This window comes from Capricornis sumatraensis, chromosome 11 (assembly GCF_032405125.1).
Source record: "Capricornis sumatraensis isolate serow.1 chromosome 11, serow.2, whole genome shotgun sequence".
NCBI lineage: Eukaryota > Metazoa > Chordata > Mammalia > Artiodactyla > Bovidae > Capricornis > Capricornis sumatraensis.
In genome coordinates this window covers 22279223-22297592 of record NC_091079.1, presented here as the reverse complement: position 1 = coordinate 22297592, position 18370 = coordinate 22279223, and the positions used below count along the sequence as shown (strand labels likewise).

General features: G+C 45.3%; 1 protein-coding gene across 7 annotated transcripts in view; it reads right to left on the bottom strand.

Annotated features, from left to right (window-relative positions):
- The window catches only part of PTK2 (protein tyrosine kinase 2), a 141888-nt gene that overhangs the window by 101194 nt on the left and 22324 nt on the right, over window positions 1–18370 (bottom strand). For 6 of the 7 annotated variants that reach the window (XM_068983834.1, XM_068983833.1, XM_068983830.1 and 3 more), the window contains exons 3-4: window positions 16438–16604; window positions 2694–2781 (exon numbers count right to left, since the gene is read on the bottom strand). In XM_068983834.1, the coding sequence (XP_068839935.1) occupies window positions 2694–2781; window positions 16438–16604 (255 nt within the window). The remainder of the gene's footprint in view (window positions 1–2693; window positions 2782–16437; window positions 16605–18370) is intronic. The other variant, XM_068983836.1, reaches the window with a different exon arrangement.

Sequence of the window (18370 nt, the reverse complement as noted above, 5' to 3'; positions counted from 1 at the left end):
AACTTAACTTACAAAACTGTCAATGTCAACGGTGTCACATACAAATCTGAACCTATTTAAAGCTCTTGGTATTCTTGCCAATTCATTAGTTCCGACAAATCATAGCGTTTTTCTTTTTTCTTCCCTCTTGGTAATTCTGGCATATCTACCTGGCCCCATGTAGCGTCAGTTAAGCCTGATACATGGGCCAAGGTGAGCAATAACACTGGCCATCAACACAGGAAAGGGACATTACTATGACTACACTTCTATTTTCCTTTAAATCACAGGTACTTGGTAGGACATTATAAAAGCATACAGGAAACAAAAGAAATTCTCAGGATCTTCCCGACCCAGGGACTGAACCCAGATCTCCTGGACTGCAGGAAGATTCTTTACCACCTGAGCCACTTGGGACTAATTATTAGGATGAAAGTGAAAGTCGCTCAGTCGTGTCCAACTCTTTGTGATCCCACGGACCATACACTCCATGGAATTCTCCAGGGCAGAATACTGGAGTGGGTAGCTATTCCCTTCTCCAGGGGATCTTCCCAACCCAGGAATCGAAACCAGGTCTCCCACATTGCAGGCAGATTCTTTACCAACTGAGCTATCCTGTGGCTTAGTTGGTAAAGAATCCGCCTGCAACGCGGGAGACCCCAGTTCAATACCTGGGTCGGGAAGATCGGCTGGAGAAGGCATAGGCTATCCACTCCAGTATTCTTGGGCTTCCCTGTGGCTCAGCTGGTTAAGAATCCACCCACGATGCAGAAGACCTGGGTTCAATCCCTGGGTTGGGAAGATTCCCTGGAGAAGGGAAAGGCTACCCACACTCCAGTATTCTGGCCTGGAGAATTCCACGGGCTGCATGGTCCATGGGGTCGCAAAGAGTTGGACACGACTAAGCGACTTCACTTCACTTCAGGCTGAAAAGAAACTCTAGGAATGGATGAAAGCAGAGGAGGGTGGCGGGGCGGGAAGGTGTGCACGCAGAGCACACGGCAGGACGAGGTGTGTCCCATCCCACAGCAAGCTGTGCACACTCAGACCGGGACTCGCACGTGATGTGCTGAGTCCTCAAAGCTGGGTCCTGTCTACAGGCCGGAATTCCAGGGTGGCAGACAGTAGTGTCTCATTTCATCAACATAAAGACTCTCTTCAGGAGGTGTTATATACCCCCTGTGAAGAAACTCATGAGTGCACCTGGCACCATGGAGCTGTGACATGTATGACCAGCACAGCACACCTCCAAGACGCCTCACACCCCTTAGGCTTTACAGGGACCACTCACCTGAGTCACAGAGACTGCACTGAGACACATCCCATCAGTAAGGGAAAATCTGGGATAGGCCGGCGCGGGTGCTAGCTTTTAATCATATACACAGAAGCAAGGGCTTCTGAAAGGAAAAACTAGGACAACCTAGTAACATTGTGAAAGGAACAAAAATGTTGCTGACTTTCAGGTTAGCCTAGAAATTATAAAAAGGAATAACTGAGAGCTATTTAGGCCCGTCTCAGGCATCCTGGAATCAATGTCACTAAAGCAGTCACAGATGTCTTCAGTGGGTGGATTTCTTTTTCAAAGAAATTACACCAGTGATTCAAATCATCTACAAGAGAGAAGAATAGAAGTACGTCGCCTATCTAAACCCATCAGCCTCTTACTTCCTCACTTTCCTGCTCCAGTTTGTTCAGTCTCTGAGTCCATCAGATCCACCCACTAAATCTGCTTACTACCACACCGTTCTACCTCCCAACTTTCTAACTTCTTGCCTAAACCCCTAAAGGGCCCCCAACTTGCTCGCCAGCCTTTTTAAGATCCAATCCACCCCGAGTACTGCCACCTCATTAGGGTGGGCTTATTAAAAAAAAAAAAAAAAAATTCAATCAAGACATTCCTTACTTAAATTCTTTAAATACTCTCAACAATCTGCAGGAGAGAACCTAAAACCTGCTCCTTACACAGTGTGGTCCCAGCTCTCTCGCCCATTTCCTTTCAAACCACTTTAGCACAGATTTCAATGTACTTTGTTTTATAAAGTTCATCTCTTCCTCAGCTACAAAGTTCCTTAGACGACATCCTGCAAGGGAGCCACCTGGACTCGACACCTCCCCTGTGTCAGCACCCCTCCAAGGTAACGTCACATCACTTGTGCTTGCAAACAGCATAGGACCGAACAGAAAGGAACTGTTTACAGGAAGCTCACTAGATGGAGATTTCAGAATTTATGCCACATGTATTTACTGTCTAACTAAAACCTTATAGGAGAATTTAGAATTTATGCCACATGTATGTATTATCTACCCTTATGGGTAGTAAGAAAGCTACTTTTAGTTTAAAAAGTCACTTCTGGTTTTACACAAACTGCTACTGAAATTATATGGGAACAGTTGGCTCTGGATAAACATCTGACAAGTTTGTTGATATTCAGGCATGATAATTATACTTGAATTAAAGATAGAGCAAAGGTTGTATCACTTAGGACTTACTGTTTCTACTTAAAGTAAGTCTTAAGATTTGCCCAAGTATACAAAAATTCACAAAGTAACAAAAACTCCTAATTTCTTATGAGGTATAAGAATCTCACTGCCATACAGTGACAAATTCATATTCTCCCAAATGTTAGACTTAATCTAGTTCTAAAATAAAACCATGAAATAAACAGGATTGAAAGAAACAAAGGAAAAAAATGCATTAAAGCACTCTTCTATACCTGTTGATAGAAGAAATTCAAAGTTGGCTTGTCTTCAGTAAACTGGTTTAGAAATCCTTTTGGCAAATAACGAATTCTCAATTCATATCTAAAAAATAATTAACAAAGGAAAACAATTAGAAATTAGTCATTTCTTCTTCACAGTCCAAACAATATTGAGTATGGCACTGCCAATTACTGAGATATTATTCTAAAAATAAGTTTAAATATAATCTGTAAATGTTTCCTTTTGCTGCAAAAAATAAAAAAATAAAACGTGCATGTGAGTGTGCTATAGCCCGAGGTTCCCGCAGGAGACAGAAGCTGACGAGATACCCAGAGTTTCGCCCAGAAGTCCCTCCAGCCCCACCGCCCGAGGGCAGCATCACGTTCTGCACTGGGAAGGCGAGTTCTGCCTGCCTGGAGTCACACAGGATGTGTCTGGCTCCTTTCAGGAGACTCCTCTGTCTCTTCAGCCCTGCACTGTGCAACACACCCCAGTGACTCATCCACGTTACCCTGAAGGCTGTTGAGTGGTTTCCACCTTGGGGCTGTGAGGAATAATGCTATGAACACTTTTTATAGTCCTCTAAAAAGCAATTTTTCTCAGGAAGCCAAACCTCAAGAATGACCAAAACAAATTTCACCAGAGCGCTCTCTCTGTTCCTCATTCTGTACATATCTGTGTGTCCACCCATATGCACTCTCGCAAGCACGTACGCCATCTCTGCTGGGGGTACACCAAGAACACACCACTGGATCACAACACGCACACACACTGTCCAGAGCAGACATGACCGAAAACAAGCTACAAGGCTGTAGCAGCGCACACTCCACTTCCACGCGCGGGAGCCGCACGGGCGCTCTGGTTCCACGTTCCTCACCTCTACTTGCACGTCCAGCCTTTTCATGTTAGTCACCCTAATGTTCACTTCAAGAGCGCACACTTGCTTTAATCAGTACTTCCTTGATGAATAACAAGAATGGGCATGTCTCTGGCAGCCGGCCATTTTGGTTATCTTCCTTAGTGAAGTGTCGTTAGACCTTTTGTCCTTTGTTTCTACTGAGCTGTCTGTCCCACCCCACCCCACAGATTGGTAGGTATTCTTTAAAAATTTTGGATGCGAGGCCTTTGTTAGACTTAGTGAAGATATATCTTCTCCCACTCTATGGCTTGCCTTTCACTATTTTAACGGTAATTTTAAAACCTATTTTTTTAATCTTCTAATTTTAATGGCATCTTTTGTTTTTATGCAGTCCTATTTATCTTTTTCTTTTCAGCAAATTCTTTTAGTGTTTTGTTTATAAAATATTTGCTTACACAAAAGTTAAGAGTTTTTTTTCTAAAAATTTCATAAATTGATCTTTTAAAATTGTATTAAGCTCATGAGGAAAAAAAACGCAAAGGAGTCGATACAATTCTTCTGGTTCAGTTAAGGGTGGTTCAATGCAAGGTACACATACACAAGTTTTGCTGAGATTTTCAAGGGTCTATCTTATTAAAATATACAACTGTCAAACAATAAAGTTCCACTGTACTTTGAATCTCAGGAGTTCAATAACTTTCTGTAGACATTCTCACTGGACAACTGTTGATAGAAGCAGAATAATTTCATTTTGAGTTTAGGACTTAGCACGCACCTTACAGGCACCATTTCTCTTAATCAACATAATAATCAGAGAACAAGAGCATAACTATTCATATTCAGCAGAGTAAGAGAATGACGCTCAGCAAGAATAAGCAGTAGGCAGCCAGTTTTCAGGCTGGAAGCTCCAGGATCAACAGGCTGCAGGAGGCTTTGGTATTAACATTGCCCCATTTTAATGATTAAAGGAAAAAAAAAAAAAAACTGGCTGTCTGTTTTGGCCTGCTAAACATTTGGCAGCCTGGCTACATGTCCAGGCTCTTAACATCATCCCGACGATGAGGATGATGATATCAAATAATGTTCAGGGACTACTCGGGATGTCACAGAAGTCGTGACAAGCATTTTAACCAGATGACCTCTTTTCATCAGCAACAACCCCCAGGAGAAGCAGAAAGAAAGCTCTACATCAAGACCACCTGTGCCTGGGTTCTGGCTCCACCCCTTGTTCTCTGTCTGCCATCACTTCTCTGCGCCTCAATTTCCTCACCCAACTCTTTGCGACCCCATGGACTATACACAGCCCATAGAATTCTCCAGGCCACTGGAGTGGGCAGCCGTTCCCTTCTCTGGTGGATCTGCCCGACCCAGGGATTGAACCAGGGTCTCCTGCATTGCAGGTGGATGGATTCTTTACCAACTGAGCCGTCAGAGAAGCCCTCATCAGGACGCTGGGAGAAGTGAAAGGGCTGTCACTGCACACATCACAGCCGTCTCGACGGCTGATCCACCGTATTAGCCATTACTCAACAAATATTTCAGCACCAGTCATCTACAGACGCGGTTCCAGAGTGGAAGACACTGGTGAATAAAACAGGCAGGAAGTACCAGCCTTCGGAAAATTTCTATTTTTGTGGTGGCAGCCAGACAGCAGATACGTTGAGTATCTCTGAGGTGGTAATATGGTAAAGACAAAAGCAAGGTAAGGGGAGTAACAGACGACGAAGCAACATTCTGTAAAGGGCGCCAGGGAAGCAGGCCGACTCCGGACATCTGAACAGAGACCTAAAGGAAGACAGGAAGGAAGCAGGGCAGTATCGGCAGGAAGAAAACAAGCACATGCCCTGTGGCCAGAGGCTGCCTGGAGGAACGCAGCCACAGCCCCTGTGAGTAAAAGGGCTTCAGGGAGGTGGGGAAGAGAGGCGGGCAGGCCACACAGGACCCTGCTCGTCACAATCCCGGGCTCGTCCTGGTGGGAAAGGGGGCTGCGGTAACAGCACAGTCCTGGCGCCCAGCCAGGCGGGCTGTGACGAGCAGACAACAGGGCCACAAGGAGGCCGGGAAGGGACTGGTAATAGTGACCAGGTGCCCAGTACACCCCATCTTCCTAGATGGGGGAGACCAGACTTTGAGGACATCCGCTAATAGCCAAGGTCCCACAGCTGTTAACAGGCAGCCCTGGGATTCCACTTCAGCAGAAACACGCCTGAAGGCCCAGAGGCAGCATGAACCTAAGAGAAGACACCTATGCTTAGAACAGAGAGGAGTGTACGTGGGTTGGGTCTTGCTTGTGGGGTTGGGCAAGGTCTCTAGATTGTGATGGGGTTTCCTGTTCCCTGCTTCAATCCACTACAATCTAGCATTTCCTCCCTCACAGCCCTACTGGAACTCCGCTCAAGTCTCTGAGTTCAGTTCCGGTCTAGTCACCTCACCCCAGTCCTTAAACCCCACGCCTGGCACCCACAGGGTCCTGGCCCAGCTGCGCCGGCATCCCCTCTCCCTTCTCCTCCAGGAAACTGTCCATTTTCCTCATAGTGAAACTTCTGCTACTATTCTAAGAGCCTGGCTGTGTCTTGATAAAACATTTCCACGTCTCTGCTCTAGGCCACTCCATGATTTCTGAACAGCGGCTAACTACAACACGCCCCAGATAAGATCATCCTTTCGCTTCTGCTTCTAAGTAATTGTTATTGTTCAGTCACTTAAGTCATGTCTGATTCTTTGAGACCCCATGAACTGCAGCACGCCAGGCTTCCCTGTCCTTCACTATCTCCTGTAGTTTGCTCAAATTCAAGTTCATTGAGTTGGTGATGCCATCCAACCATCTCATCCTCTGTCGCCTAAGTTAATATACTACCATTGACGCTGCCAACACCTAACTTTCTCAGTCTTATCTCCAACTATGAGCACCAAGATACCCACAAGTTCACCAAGATACCCATTAGTTCATTAATGAACTAATGATGGGGAGGAGTAGGAAATATTTTTGAAAGTTGAGTTGGATGAATATTCAGATAACCCTGATACTGAGAAGGCTCAGCTATTCAGACTGCGTGTAGTGAAATAAACAAAAGTACAATTTCAGGAAACTACACAGATGACCCTTGGAAACAGTGGGGTGTGGGCAGCTCTTCTTACACAGACTTCCCATTTTAAAAGCCTAGAAGGGAGGACAGAAATTCACCACTTGGCAGAAATTACACTAATAAATACTGCAAAAAAGAATCATCAATGATGTTGAGTGGGCAAAAATACAATGAAAGAGAAACTGCAGAGTCTCTGTATTTCCTCAGAAGATATTACTTAATTACAAAGAGGGGGGAAAACAACCTTCTAGCAGAGAAGCCTCGCCACCACCTTAAATCAAATGATCCAAGTTAAAGTTAAGTTGCTCACTCGTGACCCCATGGACTGTAGCCTACCAGGCTCCTCCCCCCATGGGATTCTCCAGGCAAGAGTACTGGAGTGGGCTGCCATTTCTTTCTCCAGGAGATCTTCCCGACCCAGGGATCGAACCCGCGTCTCCCGCATTCCAGGCAGACGCTTTAACCTCTGAGCCACCAGGGAAGCCCAGTAAAATGAATCTTATCATCATCAAGGACTCACTGATAAAATGCTAAGTGAAAACAATAGCTTGACTGTGGTGCTCTTCCCCAAATGCTTAAACTCAATATAATCATGGGGAAAAATAAAACACCAAACAAACCCAAACTGAAGAACACAGCACAACTACCAGCCAGTGCACTTCAAAAGGGCCAAGGTCACGACAGACAGAGACAGCCTGAGGACCTGCCGCAGATCAGAGGAGAGCCAAGGCGACAGGACACAGAAGTGCACGATGCTCTGGTGGGGATCCCAGGCTGGAAGACGGACACCCTGAACCCTGATGACATCTGTGGATCAGTTAGTACTACCGCAGCAATGCTAAGGTCCTAGTTTCAACAACTGAACTGTACTTAACTAAGGTTTTAACATTTAGGGGAGGAGGGCTGAAGGGTACACAGGATTTCTGTGTACTGTTTCTGCAACTTTTTGATAACACGTTAAGAATAAAAATAAATTCTCACAAACTTAAGACTGACTGTCCTGTAGCTGTGTTAACAAAATACCCACCAGAGCCAGTTTTAAACCAGCCTGGTCAACAAACATCAGCTTTTTGTAGCCACAGACCAGCCAGAAATCTGTTCATTTTTGTGCTGTGTCTGGTGCAGATGTATCCAGTAAACGTTTAATTAACCAATCAGCAAATTTGGAAGTCTATCCTGTTTCTCTAAAAGGTGTCACTTCCAAACTTGTCAGAATGTTCCTCTATTTACTGTCTTACTGATTTAAATATTCTAAAGAATTCTTGTTGAATTCAGTGTCATAATGAAAAACTAGCCTTTCAAATTAAGGTATATGTACAGATAATATCATTTCAAGATAAAATAGAAAACTATCAAAATACAATCTAAAACTTCCTCAGCTATCATTAGTCATTTTCTTTTGTCATCTATGAAAAAAAGATACCTTTCCTCTAAATAAAGGACTTTTTTTTTCCCTCCTGCAAAAGGTCTGAAAAAAGAATCATGTCTCTGCAGATCGAGGAGCTGTTCATCAGCCGTGAACAGGGGAATGTGAACCACATCTGATAACAAAGAAAAGGACTTTCTTTTTCACTCGCTCTGCAGAAGCCCCACAGTTCTCTCACAAAGGCTAACAGAGCCTCCTCTCAGGCCTGGCTCTCAAAGCCCTGAATCCCACACCAAAAGGACCAGGCTGTTTATCTGATTAACCTGCTCAGAAGTCAGACCACTCGGTGTAAGTGCTTTCAGAACACCAAAATTTAGCTAGCTAGAATTTAATTATCTAGGTACCAAACTTTTAAAGTTTAAATCTGCTTGGGGTAAAGCTCTCAAAACTGCATGGCACTTATGGCTACAGGACAAACTAGGAAGGGCACTGTATTCGAACTTCTCTGGCTGACTCCAGAGCCTAGCAAACACCACCTACTCAACCGGGATCTCCCAGGACCCCGGGCACAGGCGAGCAGACTGGGAAGGAAGCAGGGTGCGTGCAGCGCAGGGGCTGTGGGCTCTGCCGCAGACCTGAGGCTCCACAAAGGCTCCTGAGGGCCCTCACGAGGCTGGAGGCTGGGTGCGGTCCCCGCAGAAGCCCTGGACTGACCATCTCCTCCTGACCCTGTATCTACAGGTCCCATATTGTCTCACCCACCTCATGTGTTCCCAACAATATTCTTTTATGTTTGTTTTGCTTTTTACTTGTATATGATGCTGTATGTCATCCTCTGGGACTTACTTTTTGTTTTTCAACTGAGGTAAAATTCACATAAAAAACAACCATTTCAGGGAATTCCTTGGCGGCCCAGTGGTTAGGACTTGGGCCTTTCACTGCCAGGGTCCAGGTTCAATCCCTGGTCAGGGAACTAAACTCTCACAAGCCACATGGCATCCCTAACTCCTCCCAAAGCAGCCATTTTAAAGTGTGCAATTCAACAGTATTTAGTTGCATCCACAACACTGCCCCAGGACTGCCTTTTGTCACACACTGTCACCTGGCTAAGTTTTATCCAGAGTTCCAAGTCTCGATGCTTTCCTCATTCTGACTCGCACAACATTCCACTGTGAATATTCTGTCACTGGCTATTCCATGAACGTCCTTGGGTCTCCAGCCTAGTACAGAAACGCAAGTCTCTCAAGGACAGAACCTGAAGTGGAACAGCAGGACCAAGGCCATGTCACGCAGAGGCTAAGCTGCAGGCAAGATCTTGAATTGTAAAGAGCGCAGCCACGCGCAGCCCTGAGCTGCAGCTGTGGTGACTGATGCTACTCTGCACCCACTTTCAGGCAACGGTTACTGGGCCCACTCAGCCATCAGTCAGTGCTTCAGTGGGCCCCTGCCCAGGTGACCAACCATCAGTGAGCGACCTCAAGGGGTGCCGCTCAGCCAATGGTCAGTGCTTCAGCGGGCCCCTGCCCAGGTGACCAACCATCAATGAGCGACCTCAAGGGGTCCCGCTCAGCCATCGGTCAGTGCTTCAGTGGGCCCCTGCCCAGGTGACCAACCATCAGTGAGCGACCTCAAGGGGTCCCGCTCAGCCATCGGTCAGTGCTTCAGTGGGCCCCTGCCCAGGCGACCAACAGTCAGTGAGCGACCATTAGTGGTCCCGCTCAGCCACTGGTCGGCACCAGATGGTGACCTAGGGGGCCCAGGGGGCAGGCCATAGGCTGTGTCCTGCAGGGTTCCAGAGCCCTCGTCAAGGACACCCACTGGCCGGGCCCAGGTCTTGAGGTGGCAGCGACCCTCTCTCCCATCCCTGCCTCCACGACCTAATGGTAACAGCAGCCTGCATAGCATGCCGTCTGCAGGACCTGCCCCTCCCTGCCTGTTTGGGTGGCCTGAGGAGCCTGAGGGCCCTTTGGGTCCTGGGCACCTGGCTCCCTCAGTGATGACAGCTGGGCAGGGTGCGGGGGCCTGGCACTGAGGGAGCCACCAGCTGGGCTCACCTCCTCTTAGCCAGAACTGGACCTCGGAGAGGGAAAGCTGTGCCTGGGGACCTAGCCCTTTCTTGCCAGAACAGAGAATAACATTCGTTTGGTGGAGACTCACAGGAGCATCGTTACCTGGCCATGACCTGACCTTAGGAACAAAGGCTCTGACCCCTAGCAGTTTGCAACAGCTAGCCCCGCCCCTCCCTCACCTTTCCTAGAGAACAGCTTTGCTGAAAGCTCTCGTACAGCTTGGGGTTTTAAAGGCTCGAGCCAGCCATCTCCTTGCCTCCCCCTCAATACGCCTTCCTCTGTTCCAAACTCTTTTAACGTTTTAGTTTGTTTGGCTTCACAGTGCGTTGGGCACCCAGACTGGTGTTTCGGTATCATCATCAGATCCTTAACCTTTCCCGCTATTAATACTGTTGCACAACGTATTAATACTTTTTGTCAACCAAACAGTGTAGATGGAATCTACTGGTCGAGATCCATACCTCCCTGAGCACTAAGGAAGCTGACGGTGTCTTCCTGTGATGACAGGTCAAACCTGTCTGCTCTTTTATGAAAATACCTTCATGTTTCTTGCCCATCTGTTAGGGAATTTACCATCCTTATGTTTATCAGCCGAACTCCTGACACCATCTTCTGTCAATTACACGAGATGCAACTTGTTTCTGCGTTTTTCCTTTTGGCCACACCTCATAACTTGTGGGATCTTAGTTCCCCAACCAAGGATTGAACCCAGACCCTCAGCAGTAAAAGCAGCTAAACCACCGGAACACTGAGGAATTGTCCTTTCTGCACTTTCTAAAAATACATCTTTTGATGTACAGAATGCTTTCATCTCATAAAGGGCAAATTTGCTATTCTCATCTTTTAAGAATGAACGTTTTTGGGTTACTAAGAAAATCTTCCTGCTCTAGTGCCAAAGACACATTCACTGTATGTCCCATTAGAGACACATTCACTGTATGTTTCACTAAACTTTTTTTAAAAACTTGATCCACCTCAGGTGGACTTCCGTGTATTGCTCAAGGTAGGATCTAATTCTGTTGTTCCTCTTCCTATGAGGACATGTATGAAACCAGCCCTTCCCTTCCCTGATGACATGTCGTGACAACTCCGTAGGGCCACCCTGCCTGAGACAGTTACTACCAAATGTGTGCTGTACGTGCTTACAGAGGCATTTGAAGAAATGAAGACTCAATTAAATAAGCTTAGCTCTCAGATTTACTTAACAATACGAATAGATGCTATAGCAGATAGTGTGAAAAATAAAAATCTACGCTCAAAAAACTCACAGGAGTAGAAACTAACGTCATTATTCTGATGGGTCCTGGCACTTTCGTTTCAGTGTTCATATCCTGCTCAGAACTAAAGCCAGAGCTGCAGCTGCCCTCATGGACTGAGGGAGGAGATCTCCATGTTCTGTCTCCTGTAGTCACACACTGAACACAGGCAGGGAGAAAGAGCTGGTGCGTGAAGCCAGTTTCCACTCTGCCACCCACTGAAGCTGTGTGACTGTGGGCAGGTTATCAAGCCTCTCACACAATGTCTGACATCCAATAAGCAGCAAGCTAATATGAGAAGACTGTTACTAAGTAGTACTATTCGGTTTCTAGTTGGTAATTTTATTATCACTGATTCACTTCCCCTTAAACTGTATTTTACCAGGTGCCTACTTTTTCCCAGGCATGACCAGAATCCAGCAGTAGAGCAGTGAATACGATGGAGGCCCTGAGGGAGAAAGACTGTCCCAAGCAGGCAGGGGGCTCTGCAGACAGAAAGGCTGGAGAAGGCCCCGGGGAGGAGGTGACGGTGGAGCACCTGCCCTAACGAGGGGAGGGCCGAGCCATGCCGGCAACCGCAGAGCAGCATATGCAGCAGCGGAGCATCGAGTTCAGAGGCACTAGGGACAAGCCGCTTGGGGTGTTTAAGAGCCAGTGTGGCCAAGGCTGAGCAAGTGGAAAGCTGGAAAAGATAAAGGCAAAGAGAGAAATGAGACAAGAGCTGTTCTGTTCAACAAGAAGGCAGGCAGCAGAGAAGAGACCATCAAATGAGACCCCAACCTGAGCACCTATGGAAACTGAAACTTCAAAGAGACCACAGCTGCTCCAGTGAAGGTAGGGGAGCAGGAGGTGGAGAAAAGACCAAGAGGTAACCACAAACCTGGAGTGAGCTCCGGGTGAGCTGGGGCCGGGGGAGGGGTGGGGGGTAGCTCCTGGAAATTTCTGAGTGGGAATGGTTTACACATTTCTTTCGATGTTTACATTTTAAAAGATTTGTTCACAAATTCTGAGCTCAACCTTGTACCGTATCTCAGTATAGCTGCTTCTCGCTCCTCCAAGTACTATTCTCCTGGTCCATCATCTTCTGTGACTTTTTCCTGGGTTATTGTAGTAACCTGTCCATTGGTTTCCTGAGGTTATCCAAGTAAAGTGTGAATTTGACGCCAAAGGCAGGTCTAGGGAGGCTAGGGAGAGGTCAGTGGAGCAGCGCCAAATATCAACGTCAGCAGAAGACAGTGATGGTCAATGAAGCAGGAGGAAAACCTTCACCAGAAGAGTCTGGTATCCAGAAGGCTGAGTGAAGAAAGCATGCTTGGTATCCATAGGGGCTTGGTCCCAGAACCCCACAGACACCGAGATCCCGAAATTCTCATGTAAAATGGTACAGTCTGTGCACAAAAGCTGCACAAACAAACTCTCATACACTTGAGAGCATCAGGATTATTTACAATGCAGTGTACAATGTAAATGCTATGTAACCAGTTACTGGCACAGCAAGTTCAAGTTTTGCTTTTTGGAACTCTCTGGAATCCACCCTCACACCCAGAATTTTGGATCTGTAGTTGGTTGAAGCCTGGTTCCCTGGCTGCGGAACCAGGGAACCCACAGACACTGAGGGGCGGCTGTACTTAGACAGGACTACGTGACTGGCTGTAGCCAGGAGGTTCTGCAGAGGGCAGACTGGACGGTGAAGGGGCAGAGCCCATTAAAGCCAGGCTGTCAGGAGGCTGGGCCTTTTCCTTTGAACCATAAATTACTTAGAAACATGTTTTTAAGTTGCTTAGTATACAGTTATGTGCAGGATCCTGTATTTCTACATTAGAGAAAACAGTTAAATACATAACTTAAAAACTACTGTTTACTAACTGTTGTTTGTGTTCTTCCCTTTATTAGAAAGGTGAGTCCTATTCCTTTAAGACTAGTTCTGCTTTATATATTTTGAGGAATTTATAAGTTTAAGAGCTACATCTATTTCTATACTTATTAAATTATTGGTGAAATGAGCATTTTACTGTTACATGGTTGCCCTCTACATCCATAATAAAGCTTCTTTGCCTGAAAATTTATTTCACAGGGTGTTAACAGCACAATACTCATCTTTTTTCCTGGTTATTATCTGCCTGGTATATTTATATTCAAGTTTATGTGAGTTTTTCAAATTGAAAGTCAGGACTCATTAGAAGGCAGGAAAATTCTTTTCACTATTCATTTATTAATTCATTTTACTAACGTAGAACAAAACAGAACACTGCCGAGAAAACCGTTTGACCTCAGCATAAATAATAACGCTGATTATAGTTTGGTGAAATGTGTAGGTCCGGGACATATAAACAGCTGAGACACACATACAGGCATACACGTGTGCTAGATCTCATGGTAAAACACATGGCTTCCTCCGAGTCAAAGAAAAATGTTTGAACGTCACTGTTTCGGATACATCCTGTGAACAGCAGACAGCTTGGCCTCACGTTCTAATCCACTCTAGCAGCCTCTGGTAGTCATCCACTGCTAGCACCTGTGCATCTCACTTGTGACTTCTATTCATCTTGCTTCCCCACGCTGCTTCTGCTTCTTTCCTTCTTTTTGATCCCTACGTTTCTCTAGTATCTACTTGCACAATGACCATTTAAGCTATACTTCTAATGTTGGAGCTGTTACCCTCATATTTAGCTGACCAAGCTTTATTCTATCACCCCTGTTCCAACCTGCACCCAGTACTGAGCTCTACTTTTTTTAGTATAAAAAAAATCTGTTCTCATTAGTTTTCCTTCATGAAGCCAGTGCTCACTGATATCTGTTCTTGAGATAATTTAACCACGCAAACAAATATAGACTGCCAGTTATATTTCCTCACGACTTTGAAGATATTATACCACCATTTTCTTGGCATTGATGATGCTGTGAGAAGTCTAATTTTTCTCTGCTTGTTTTTAACATCCTTTCATTTTCTTTTATACAACACTATTTTGCTATAATCTGCCAAAGTATGCATTTAGATTTACCCAATTTTTTTCTGTTAATCCTACATTTAAGGACTCATGTCACTCACTGATTCTAGAAAGTTCTCAGCTATTTTCCCTTCAGATTATTTCCTCTTCCTCATTCTTTTTATTCTCTTCTTCAGAGTTCCTGTTAGAAAAGGGCTGACCTTCTCATTCTTCATGTTACATAAATCTGCTTTCATAATTTCCATCTGTTCATCTCTGTGCTATGTTTTGGGCAAGTTTTCTCAGATCCATCTTCCTGTTTACTAATTGTTCAGCTATGCCTAATCTGCTGCTTTATCTATCCAATGACTTCCAGAACTTCTGTTTTGTTCTTTTTCAAGTATGCTTGATTATTTTAACAGCCTCCTATTCCCACTGTTAGAACAGTTTGTATTAATCCTCACGCTACTGAAGATATCACACATGTATCACCAGTATCTCTGATCACATTTCCTTCTTTCATCACCTCTACCGACAACCCAGGCACCTTCACTTATCTCGTAAGCCTAGCTACACTCTCAGTTTTGAAGATCACATTATTCCCATGGAGATGGGCATGTTGATTTTAAAAACCCATACTGTGAAGTCAGATAGCTAAATCCAAATGGAAACTGTACCACAAACTATGTGAATGCAACTTAAATCCATTTTGTTGTGCCTCTGTCTTCATCTACAAAATAAGGATAACAAGTCTTTACCTCCTCGGGTTTGGGTAAATGAAATACAGAGTTTACAAATTATAAACAGCACGCAGCTGGCACAATGCCTGGCTCCTAACAGCCACTCAATGGTGACAACACATCAATGTCATCATCTTCACCACCGCTCATTCAAGAGGGTCAGTCAAATCTTCCTTACTTATGAGGATCCAGGCTCCATTAAATAAAACAGTGCCTACATCCTTATTACTAAGGTTAAATAACCTGGCTTAAAAGAATGAAAACAAAGCTTAGATACCCCAGGATCTGCATTCAACAATTTACTGAGGACTAAGACTATTGCTATAATGAAGGCTGCCTCTGACATGTTTCATAAATTCAGAACGTTAACAGAATTGTTTTAATTAAAAATACCTAGAGATATGTTCAGGTAACTTTTAGCTATTCTTAGTTTTTAAATACTTGCTTAATTAACTGAACAAACAGATGGAGGTCAAATCTTTTTCAGCCATTGTTGAAAAGTAACCAAACTAAATTCTTACAGACTATCTTGTTAGGTCAGTTCCAGCTAACTTGACAAATTTGAAAATTATATTTCTCTGATAAGCTGTAATTGGGATAGTATTTTTATTCAACTAAAGGGTTACTCACCTAAACATGTCTGTTTTTCTTTTTAAATGTCTAATCTTATCTATTTAGATCCTTGAAGGGAAAAGTAACTGACATTTGAATGCTCTCTTTATGCTACAATCATCTTTATTTCTGCAGCATTATCTATAAAAACAGGGGCTCCTGTGGAAGAGCTCCCTTATACTTCTCGCAAACATTAAGTGTTTTAGGTGTACAATTTCCTACAAACACCATGGTTTACTGAAAAGTGAAAAATAATTATTAAGAGAGAACCAGGGAAAGGACAACTATAGGGACTTCTTTTATTTCACCTTGAATGATTTTAGTTTCATTAGAGTCAGCATGACTTCACTGAGATCACTTCCCAGCCTCAATGCTGTATGTGAACGTCACACAGACACCGCCTCTCTCAGGTGAGCTGCGATCACTGGGCATGACGGAGTGAGCTCTGCAGCACATCAATACGGCCATCAGGTGTGGTCACTTCCAGGCACGAAAGGGTGCCAGCAGCACAGGGAGCAGAAGCACTAGGACTCGGGAAGCGCTCAGCGCAGAGGCTGATGGGGCAGCACTGGCAAGAGAAGGGTGAGGGGCCAAAGGCCGTCACAGAAGAGAGGAAGCCGGGAGACGGCTCCAGCAAGCCCACGCTGGGGGCGCCCGAAGACAGGCTACACCGAAGTGCAGAAGAGAGCGCTGGCTAACTAGTGCCGACCACCTCTGTGTGTACAGGAGTCCCAGTGACCATCAGTGAGAAAAGTAAACACAGATAATCATCCTCTCATGTGTGTTTCTAATACACAAAACAAATCACGTCCGAGTCACCCCAAAGTAGGTTTGTAATCTTACTTCCACTCCTCTGGTGGGTGGGCAAGTTCATACTTCTCCCTCACATTGGAGACACCCATATCCAAATGGAGCCAGTGAACCTCCTCTGACCGCAGGTGACTCAGGCGAAATCCATAGCAGGCCACGTGCTTTACTTTGTGACTGTCCACTATCTTCTGAATGATGCCCTAAAACATACCCCCCACAGAAATGACTGTTATAAACAAAAACTGCATGCTAGAAATTAATGCAATGTTCATTTCTTTCAGTTAATCACCAGAAATCTTTGGTAAAAAGAGTATCAATTTAAATAAATCACTTAATTTTACTTAGGAATTTTTCACAAATAGTATTTTTATAAACAAAGAAAAGTGTTTTTAAAACCACAAGAAGAGGCGCTGCCCCTTTCTTTATTGATTTCTGCAGCTCCACCACTGAATCACCCCAACTCGTCCACCCACATAGGCCACCCCTTGGGGGGCTTCCTAAGAATGAGACCTGGGGAGGGTTACACTTTCCAAACCAACAGTATTGCTGAGAACAAGCTGCAACCTTAGTATCATTAAAAAAAAAAACACACATACAATTAGGAATACAAAATTAAAGTCATGTTTCTGATAATATTGATGACATATAAAAAGCTACCTCAAGTTGGGCCTAACCATCTGCTCTCTACTGGTTAATATACAGCAATCCACAAGAGCCCCCAACCTAATGCTTCCAACATGTGTGTCCATGAGTTCAGAGGAGATGAGGGCAACCTCTGAAGGAGGGCATCAGAGAAGGCTCCCTAGAGAAGGTGGCATTTATCCCAAGCTGTGGCAAGGTGCTCTCAGAGGTGTGGTAGTCATGTGTACACGTCTGTAAGTGGGCAGCACACGTGGGAAGACCCACTTGGGAATACGACGGAAACCACAGGCCGTCCTCCCGTGAGGGCGTGTGAATCATAGTCCACTGCACTCTTCTCAATCTTTTAGGCCATTAATGTTTTCTTAAATGATGCAGATATTAACAAGAAAATGTCTATTAAGAAAAATCAGTACTGTCTACTAGAGAAAACACTGATTTCTAACAATTAGCAATTAACTGAAGTTATCATATAACTTACAATGTAAAAGTTCTGCACACACTAGTATTTCTTTTCTGTGACACAATGCTGTTGATAAACAATTAAGGGTGTTCCCAACCCTACCCCAAAGAAGAGATAAATAACGTGTCCTGTATACAAAACTGTCAGGGACCCAGGGAGTCCACACCACGGGCAGGGTATGTGCCATGCTCCCATGCCTGCTGACCGCCCTTGTGGACTCCTCAGTCCCCAGCACAAGGCTGTGTATGCAGCCCAGGAGTGGCAGGGGGAAGACGAAGAGAAAGGACCCGGCTGGAAGAGCCATCCGCAGCTTCAGAAGATGAACTCTCACTGGATCTATAGCCTACAGAACTCAGGCAGGGGGACTAAAAGAGAAAATCGCATCCCACTCCTTGCGACTCCATGGACCATATGTTCCAAGGAACTCTCCAGGCCAGAATATTGGAGTGGGTAGCCTATCCCTTCTCCAGGGGATCTTCCCGACCCAGGAATCGAACCGGGGGCTCCAGCATCACGGGCAGATTCTTTACCAGCTGAGCCACCAGGGAAGGGGGACTGGGATGAGCATAAAGCATCCCTCTGGCTTCTGGATACAGGGCCGCTGTGAATTCAGTGCAGGCTGAGCACTACCAGAGGGTGTCCTGCGGGGCGTTGGGGGGAACTGGGAGGACAGAACCCAGATCCAACCCCAAGCTCGCCTGCAAACCTGTACTCTGGGGTGTGAGCTCTGCCTACAGGAAGGGACATCTTTTTCTGCTAATTCTCTGAAAGGCGACTTGTGCAGCCTCTCCTTGCCAACATCCAAATCCCTGGACTGCAAAGGACAGGAGCTGGCGCCTCTTTCAAGCTCCCACAAAAGCGCCT